At 38.7% G+C, this 9,743-nt stretch overlaps 1 protein-coding gene and 1 long non-coding RNA gene across 7 annotated transcripts in view; one reads left to right on the forward strand and one right to left on the reverse strand.

Moving 5' to 3' along the window:
• CMTM8 (CKLF like MARVEL transmembrane domain containing 8) overlaps nucleotides 1-6,064 on the forward strand; it is a 34,930-nt gene extending 28,866 nt beyond the window's left edge. Inside the window, exons 3-4 of the mRNA XM_059846855.1 lie at nucleotides 2,804-2,920; nucleotides 5,527-6,064. Coding sequence (XP_059702838.1) covers nucleotides 2,804-2,920; nucleotides 5,527-5,610 — 201 coding nt within the window. The 3' untranslated portion in view covers nucleotides 5,611-6,064. The remainder of the gene's footprint in view (nucleotides 1-2,803; nucleotides 2,921-5,526) is intronic.
• On the reverse strand, nucleotides 1,883-9,740 carry LOC132327567 (uncharacterized). Of its 6 annotated transcripts, XR_009486552.1 has the most exons (4): nucleotides 8,336-9,740; nucleotides 7,626-7,712; nucleotides 6,928-7,001; nucleotides 4,219-6,446 (listed from the first exon to the last, which is right to left on the reverse strand). It is a non-coding gene; the product is annotated as an uncharacterized LOC132327567 (long non-coding RNA). The 6 variants fall into 6 exon arrangements; XR_009486556.1 differs by adding an exon at nucleotides 1,883-2,232 and having other exon boundaries at nucleotides 4,930-7,712; XR_009486555.1 differs by having other exon boundaries at nucleotides 4,219-7,712; nucleotides 8,336-8,399; nucleotides 9,486-9,740.
• Between the last annotated feature and the right edge of the window lie 3 nt (nucleotides 9,741-9,743).

Below are 9,743 nucleotides of genomic sequence, written 5' to 3' on the forward strand. Positions count from 1 at the left end.
TATAGCAATTACTAATAAGAACAACCAGGATTATGTTCAGATAGCTTCTCTATTTTCGAGTTCCATAACCAGCAATTACCATTAAGGCTGTAACACTGCTATAGAAATGTTGGATTATTTCAATTACAGCAGTAATGTGTCTGGGTATGTTTAAAGGTGTGGTTTTTTTTTTTTTTTCCCCCATTGCATTACATGTAAGTAAAGTACATTCAAAGGGAAAGCATCTTTATATCCATTTGAATAAAGCTTTGGTCATTACCCTTCTTTCATCAGTTGAATGCTACTATGAGGCAACTGCACATAAATGAGTTGCCCCTGATCTATGTGGCAGACAAACTGGAATATTTGATTTGTTTCTATTTCATATCAAGTATATTTCCTGCTCTGAGTGCCAAATAAATGTAAGTCTCCTTTTATATAAAAGGGTCATTTAAAGAGAAAATAAATACAAAACAAATAAAAGATGCTTGTGTTCCAGCTTGTTTTGCCCTAAGGTATTAAAAGAGTTTTTGGGAACAGCCCTTGAATTGGTCCTCTGCTGCTTCTGTATGGCCAAGAGGAACGTTGAGTCTCTTTTCAGAGAGATGCTTTTAAGTCTTTGTTGGAAAGAGCATGACACACACCTTTTTGAGTGAGTTCACACCCACCTTTACCCTCTTCTCTGAAGAATCCTGAATTTCAGTATCTGCCAGTTACTGCTGTGCTTCCTTAGGTGACAGTTAGCTCAAACTATTCTTACTGTACACAGTATGCAAAATTACATCTGGACATCTCTGTCATAAATTCACTTTTTGCAGGTTAAGCACATTACCAAATTGCTTAAGATGCAGTTACTTTTACTGCAAATTAACCCAAAAGACGTGCTTCAAAACTGACTCTCCTTCATAGTGCAAGTTTTTTGCTAAAACAATCAATGTAAGCTTTTAAAATCTGGTGAATTTGAATTTAAGAAGCAGATGGTAATTTAGCATGAACCATTTGGTTTGAGTAATATATTGGCAGCAAAGGCCCAATCAGCTTGTGCTGCATTCCATCTTCCCCAACAGTGTTATTTCCCAGAGCAGCACTTCACTGAAATTATGTGCTTTTCTCTTTTTTCTACATGACAAGATATTGCAGGGATTTGTAGTTTTCCAGGGTAATTGAGTCTTTTTGGAATGGGAAATCTGAAAATAACAACAAATACACTAGGTAATCAAATTTGGGGTTTCTAAATCTGTGCTTTACAGAAGTTCACCAGAACCTGCCAATTGTTGGCATCTCATCCTAAAATTGATGGTTTGATATTTTATTGCTGTGCTGCCCAGATAAAACAAGGGGAGAGATCTGTGGATAGACATAGTACCTTTTATTAGACAAGCTGATATAGGTGAGATGAACCCCCATTCAAGTGTGTGAATCAAATCTCAAGTGCCAGTTCTTGGACTCCATCTGAGTGCTGAGGCACTGCCCAGTCCAGTTCCCTGTGGAAGGATAAGTGGATATTTTCCACTGTTCCTTCTTAACTCCTCTTCTTGAGCTGCAGCTTTTTTTTAGATTTTGCCAAAGCTGGTTAAAAGTGCATTAAATTGTAGGTAATGGGCATAAATTCCTAGCATCCACTGGGTCACACAGTGGGAATTAGTAAGTTGGAGTTGCACCAGCTTGGCAACATTTAGGCAACTAGAGCAACACAGTTAGAGGTTTTATTTGTGTGACACTCTGGAATGCAAAACTGGGGTCAGAAGCTGAAGGGAGCTGATTATGTACCTGAGGAGACCAGGTCTATATTGAGTTACCCATTCCTGCAATTGTAACTAGATGCAAAGCATATCAGAGGCATTCCACTTAAATATGGCACCAAATTTGTATGCCTTAGACAAGTAGCAGAGTAGAGTTTGAAGGGATTTAACTTTTTTTTTAATAAGAAGAAACTTCCATGACCAAGTAGTGAAAAAGTAAAGGACAAAGTTTCATACATACATTTTTCATCTTCTTAGACATCTGTTCTCTCTTCCTTTCCTGTTCTCTCTCACATGCAAAAGCCAAACAAACTTTTTGTTTGCTCTCTGTAGGGTTATGTGAGGTCATTGCTATCTGCTTTGCTTCTTTCTTAGAAATAAATAAAAGTACTCTGAGACATTAACTTTGTCTCTCGAAAGAGAAAATGCAGCATCTGCCATGGGTCTTGATGACCCATGTAGTCCAGTCAGTTCTCCTGTTCTCCTCCTTGGATTTACCAGTTTCTTTCTCCTATTAAAAACAGGCAGAAGGGAAAGGTACTGAGAGCTGGAAGAATACAACTGAGAAAAAAAGTCACTCTCTTTATGTCCTTCAGTAGTGTAGAAAACAAAGTTTTGGAAGCTTTATAAATCCTCTCCATATGCCATGAGTTATTGATTTCTATTTTTGTGTAGATTAGAAGTGTAATCAAAGTGCTGTTTGGTCTTGTTTCTTTGTTCTGTTTTTTTATCATGTAGAGTCATATTCTTACTGCCTAACCCTTAGATTGTGGTAACCAAACAGAGTCCTTATTTTCACTTCTGGAAAATCACAGCACACCAACTTTAAGACTTTTCTGGATTTAGTGTGATGGAGAGAACAGTTTGTCCAAAATATGGTCCAATATTTATGGATGCTCAAAGCAGATATATTTTAATCTTACAGATAGAAATATGGAAGAAGGCAAAAAGTTAAGAATGTTAGTTAAGAATGACATTTCTGGTGTACACTGCATGTGTTCAGGTATTTCAGAAGAGAGTTTTGTAATGCTGGAAAATGAATGCCTGTGCATATTAATGACATGTGTTTGTCTTTTCAACAGGGTCTGTGTTTTAATGGAAGTGCCTTTGTTTTGTATCTCATTGCTGCCATTGTAGATGCATCTTCAGTTACCAAAGATCTGGACAATCACAATTACAACAGCTGGGCAGCTTCTTCAGTGAGTTCATTTTTTGTTTGAATCAATTCTACATCCAGAAAAGTTATAGCAAAATGAAGACTTGTTGGAAGTATGGGTTGAAGTTGCAGGTGTTCTGCATTTTGAAAAGCTGCAGAGTGATAGAGGTCACATGCAAAACCTAAAAGTAGCTGCAATTTAGTTCATAGTTCTTAGAGGTGACTAGAAATTCCACCAAGAGATGACAGTCACATCAGAAAAGGCAGCAATGTTTTTAAGATCACACCCATTTCCTCCTCCCTTGCCCCCATTTATTACCAGCTCTCTGGCTGAGGTCAGAACAGATCAGACAAAAAACAGACAAAAAAGATTGTGTGAGCATCGAGTCACCCCAAAAGCAGTTGAAACTAACTCAGCTAACTTGGCATACTTATGCATAAAATGCATTCAGCTTTCTGTGGCCTGAGCTATTGTCCACATTGTCCACACAGCACCTTGGGGAAAGCCCTGGAATGGTATTGCTATTTCCACAATAATCTTCCTGTTACAGCTTCAACTTTTGATAATCTTTCCTTTGAGTTGCAAGGGCAACATTTGAAAAAGCATGTAACATGATGAAATCATTAATTAGTCTCATTATATATCTTAGTGCTTAGATTTAGGAATCCAAAACAGCCAAAGTGGATAAAAAAATAACTTAAAAAAAAAAGGACAAAAAAGAGCCTTGTCACTTTTTGAGTTAGGTGAACACATTCCCTAGCAAAGCAAAGGGAGTTGTAAAAGAACTTATTTCATGTTGTGGCAACAGGAGTCAAATTCAATTGTATATAGGAATTCCAAATTAGTGAGTGTTCATGCTTCTGCAGTTGTCCTCCTGACTATTCACAAATCCTGTCTGAAGCTTATTTTGTATGGCCATGAACACAGGAACTTGAGCACCTGCTCTGGTTTTGTCCTGGGAATTGGATCATTAAATCCCTGTCATTTCAGTGGTGTTCAGGGTCTTCTCCTCTTGGCAGTTTTTAACTACAGATCTGTTACTCAGCCACTGCAGCTGACAGGAACTTGCTTGCTGCTAGATAAGCCTCCATGCTGATTCAGGTTTTATGCAAAATGCATAAAACTGTTCAGTGTCTCATGGGAGGTTTGGATTCTCTTCTAATACTTCCTAATAATGTTTATCTAACACAGTGTCTAAATAAACTATTAAATGTGGATTCTTGCTTTCAAAATCCATTAAGGGTTTCATGGATAGAGGATTTAGCAAATCATCTATTCCCAATAGTCATTCTGTTAGGAAGATTTTAGATGGAGCTTTTATTTAATAAGAAACAAAATCATTGGAAAAAGAAGAATGCTACAGTATTTTATTGTAATAAGATTTTACATCATCATCTACAATTTTGTGGAGTTAGAGATTAAATTTTCATTAGACAATGCTCACCAAGAGCCCTCTCTTGAAAGGCTTAGATTTACTGCCTGGATGCTCAGCATGTGAGCATCACAGTGCCTACTGTGCTCAGCAGTGCCTACCCATGCCAATGATGGCACATAAGCCAGGAACAACTGTAGAATCATAAAATATTTTTAGGCTGGAAGGGAATTCTTGGAAGTCATCTGGTCCAACTCTCTCCACTCCTACAGCTGGGCTAACTCATATCAGGCTACCAGGGCCTTGTCCACTTGAATTTGAGTATTTCCAAATATGGCCATTCCACAATGCCTGTGTTTGATTACTCACACTGTGGGTTGGGGCTTTTGTTTCCTAATATCTAATTGAAATTTCCTGCCTATAACTTGTGTTTGTTCCTTCTTGTCCTGTCATTGCTCAACTCTTAGAAAAGTGGTGTTAATCTTATTTGCAGTGACATGTTTACTCGATTCAGTTACTAGCACAAAACATTCTGGTATTTTTGTTAAGACCATGTTGAATACTGTCTGCTTTGAACAACGTGCAGTGATTAACAGGAACTTAAGCACTAGTGCTGAATTGGACTTTATCAGTACAAGTGAAATAAATCTAGCCTGCTACAGAAGGCTTATAATGTTACCGATTTCTGACAGCGTAGTGATATGACGGAGTGGTTGCTGTCACTGAGGAATATCTGTATCCATCAGTAGAGGACCTCTGGAATTGGTAACCCAACCAGCAGTGCTGTTTGAGAGCTTGTCTGGGCCTGCATTTGGATCCAGGCTTTCTCTGTAAGCAAACAGATGCACTGTGAGCCATGCTGAGGTACAGGTGGCTGTAGGCAATGTCTGGAACACAGCAGCAGGACAGGAGTCTTAGCTCGAGCTCACATTGTCCCACAGACAATTCCTCAGCCTCTAAAAGTGGCAAGTATTTAGATTGGTGGCAGTCCAATCTGAAAGATCATACTGAGGCCATATGATGAGGAATTTATTTAAAAAGTTGAAATATGTCATGCTTTGTCTGCTACAAGCCTGTATTTCTAGGCATAATGTAAGCTTACTTTTACACAGTGTTGGCTGTGATGGCCACACAAGCATGAGGTGAGAGTGTGCCATTTGTGTCAGCTTGTTATTTTCCTTTTTCCCAAGTCCCATAACTATTTTTTTTTCCCTTAGAAATTACAGTGCTCTCAAATATATTTATTTCCTAATAAATTTTTCCTCTCTCTCAACAGTTCTTTGCCTTCGTGGTCACCTCCTGCTATGCTGGAAATACGTATTTTAGCTTTATATCCTGGAGATCACGAACTTTGCAGTAAATACTTCATTAAAGTGAATTCTGTTGTGTAAAGTACCTTGAGGATTATTCACTTTTGATAAAAGCTTGCAAGAGGGGTGAGGAATTTTTGAACATTTCTCCTAGAATTGACACAATATAAATCGAGATCAATTGATTATTTATAATAATGCCATCTTTAGGGACATTTTTAACCTTTGTACTATATAATAAAATTTCATACTGCCTCTTTTAAAATTAACATAGTATTTTTCTAGACATTGTATAGTTGTTACTACTAGACCTCAATGTGCCACCTATGTAAATGTAACTTTTTAAATGTTACGGTTATACTTTTGATACTGAAGGCTACCAAAACTAAGACTGAGATTGTATCATTATTATGTATGAAAAAGTGACATTGTGCAGAAAAAAAAACCACCTGAAAGTTTAAATAAATAAATAAATAAATGATCCAACTGTACATGTTTTGTAAACTGAGAGTAGGAGCTCGCTTTTTTAAATTTCTTTTTCAGAGTACAATATATACTACCAAGAATTCTGATGATCCTGTCAGATCAGTCTAACAGCCTCTCACATCACAAGGTTGCTTTTGGTTACTGTAGGTCTGTCTCTCAGGTCTGAAGCTGAAGAAATGTGCCTGGAACACATTATCTTAACAGGTTTCTCAGATCCAACAGGCTCCAAAGCAGGAGCCCAGACAGCACCCCCTTAGTGCTCAGTGCTTGACCTGCTGAGGGCATCACAAATCTCTGGCTGAAGGTAACAAACGCTTCTTGCTTCTCAGCAGACTGTGGTTGTTTGGGTTTTATTCTCCTCAGATTAGGCCATTCCTCTCTCTTATTAAAATCCGGGCTTCTAAATAGTATTAAATGATACAGAGATTAAATCCACAGAAGAATTGTCAAGACACCAGTGCTACAAGCAAGGAATTTCCTCCCTCCTTTCCTGTCTACTGACATCATCTGCAACTTGTTAGTTTAACAAATGAAGTTGGTACTCCTATTTAAATAACTTTGAATCAAGCAGAAGTATGACAGAATATGACTTTCAAAACAGATACCTTTGAAAATTACTTTCAAATACAAATTACCTAAGGATTTTTTTTTCCAGAAATTACATGGTGAGTGAAAGGTTGTGATTATTTTATGAAGTTATTTAAAGCTTTCCTCATTTAAAACTACTGGTGAACCTTTTATTCTTGGATTAAGAAGATTTGGATTCCCTTCTAGTCTTCAAAAGCTTATTTGGTTCATAATATATGGTAGCAGAGAAACCTCACAGCTTAAAAAAACCTTCTTTATTTCTCCTTGTAAATAAAATGTGTGTGGTTACTTACATATGTGCCTTGCAGAAGATTTATCAGCAGACAGCTAATTCCCTTCTCAATCACATGGTTTTCTTCTTGATTATCTGTCAGTCATAAGATTTCAGTGTAAGGGAAGCCAAGATATTATTTAAAAACCTACACTTGTCTGCAAATTGCATTTGGCCTACACAACATAGGTCAGGCTGTCTGCTGCCTGCTAAATTTATCCAGTTGTGAGAAGGAAGAATGGCTAGCAACTCTGCATTTTATCTACACAGATAAAATGTGTCATTAAAATCCTGTATGCTCTTTTCCATCCCTGGGAATAAAAAGAATCAAAGGCATTGAAATGATCCAAGTGCCAACTGATAGTGTGACTAGAAATATAGCCAGAATTAAAATTTCATCAGTGATTTCTCACCAGTCAAAAAGCTTCAGTGGTGATAGAAATTCTTAATTGATATTTGATGTATCTATTTTAACTCTGAAGGATATGACTATGTTTGCACAAACATTTCAAGATTTTGTAGTAACTGCAATGGTTTGGTTTAAACTCATAACCCAGACCTCATTTGTGAACAGAGGCAGTAAGAGGGAGTAGAGCTGAGAGAAAGTTCTGTTTTGTCCAGTTTACTTAAAACTGTCATGGCAACTGTGTGTTACATGTCAGAGTTGCCCTTTAATGTAAGGTAAAACCAGATAAGGAGTGATTCTGGCAAAATGCCTACCTGCTCTCTGAGATTTCAGTGCTGATCCTCAAGGGAAGATCTGCAGAATGACTTCCAAAGACAAAACTGTGAGTTGAATCCTTAATTCTGAAATTTAAAAAAATACATACTAGGCAAAAATTTGCTTTGTACTTGGCCTTGCTTTTTTTTTTTTTTTTCCTTCACAAACCATAACTTACCTGCCTTGCTCTGTCCTTTCACAAAGATAATTATCTTACTTCCTGTGCTCTTTCTCATCTGTTGCCCAGGTACCACTGTCTTGTTTTTCAAATGTTCTGAATATCTAATTAAAATTGGAGGAGTCAGCACAAGCTGACCATTCCTTTTGGAATTTGCTCCTCCAGTTTCAGGCCTGAAGAAAGGCATAAGCACCCGAAAGATTATCTTCCAATTCACTTGTCTTAAATATTGATTTGGAAACCATGAGTTAATGCATTCTAATATTGATAAAGAATATAACTAGCTATGGTTTGTCATATAACAATTAAAACATGGTTTGTATCTGCTGTAGGTTAGAACTCATAAGATTGAAAGAAGCCTTAAAAACTAGTAAGTGAAGTCATTAAATTCTTAATAGATATTTAGAAGAATAAACAAACTGCTAATAAACTTGCAAAATGAAGGTGTTTGACTTATAACTAACTTGTTTCAGATGAACAGTCTCCGAAAAATCTAAGTCACATACATAAGGGTACTTGATGTCAACTTACAGCCATTAATTTTCATTTATTAAGGAGTTGTCAGTACTTTTTTTCATCATCATACACAATGCATCTAAAAAGACAAAATAAATAGCATGAGAACTGTAATAGAAACTTCCAATGCAGTAGAGTTAGGCTGACTTTGTCCCAGTGCTTCACAGATGACACCTGTATTGCTGGATAGAAAATATATCTGTTATTCTACTTGTATTCATTTAAAGTTATTTCTGTTTCACTGCCCTAAACTCAGATCAGCAGGGCCCCAGTCACATACACACTTTCAAAAGAAATAAAGAACTAAAGAACCAGCAGGTAAAACTGCGTATTTCTAACTAGGAAGTGAAGAAGTTACTGGAACCTTCCTCCACAGGGCTTTGCATGCTTCCGAATGGGAACTGTAAGGAGAAAAAAAACCAAACAGCTGTTTAAAAGTAGAACACATTTTCCTTTTTTTTTCCTCAGCAGCTAGCATTTCACTCTTGTGGCAGTAGCCAGTGTTGTAGCTTTGATATCTAATGACATGAGATAAAGCGTGGTGGGACACGTAATACCTTTTACTGCTACCACAAGATGGCTTAACAAAAGTCCAGAGCTATGTACTGCTTAATCTCGGGAGGACCACTGCCCACACTGGCAAACCCATTTTGCTCTAAGTAAATTGCTCATGCTGGGGCCTTATGCATGTTGGGAGTCGTGTGGGCATACATGTCTTCCCTCTCAGGACAATTTTAGTTGCTGGAGGAGCTTATTAAATACTAAATATGAACAGAATCTGCGTTGTAACTGCAGAACGAAGCAGCAGAAGATGGGGTCACTACTGCAGTGAGTACAAAAGTGGCAGACACCCAGCTCAGAGGCCTGCTGCTACTTCACTTGTCAGAAAGCAGAACAAGTTATTTTTAAATGTGAGGCAATATATGGCTTCCTTTGCTGCGTTTCATTACTATTGCTGTATGATTTAATTCAAACACTGGGCCTGAGACATCTGGACAGCCCTTACAGTTTTACCTGTTGCTGCCCATTAATGCAGATGGTTTTTATCTTTTATGAGATCGAGAATCAGAGGACTGGGGTGGGGGCGGGTTGCCAAGAGTGGGTGCCGTGTGAGAAGGCGCTCTTTGCAGCTGTGCCTCCGCAGCCAAGCACCGGAGTCGCTCACCTCCCACCGCTCCGCCGACAAACTTCGACGCTCGGCGGGGTTTGTCACTGTCCCCGCCGAGCTGCTCCGTGCGGAGCTCCCTCCCGGCAGCCGTCCCGCTCCTTTCGGCCTGTTTCCATGCATCGCAGCCGCGCACGGCACGGCACGAGCTTCCCTGCGCGGCTCCCGCTCCCGGCTGTCCCGGACCCCGCTGTCCCGCCTGGGTGCGGCGGCGTCTCCCCCGCGGCAGGGAAACCCCCGCGGCTCCCCCTCGGCCTC

This window comes from Haemorhous mexicanus, chromosome 1, assembly GCF_027477595.1.
Source record: "Haemorhous mexicanus isolate bHaeMex1 chromosome 1, bHaeMex1.pri, whole genome shotgun sequence".
Classification (NCBI taxonomy): domain Eukaryota; kingdom Metazoa; phylum Chordata; class Aves; order Passeriformes; family Fringillidae; genus Haemorhous; species Haemorhous mexicanus.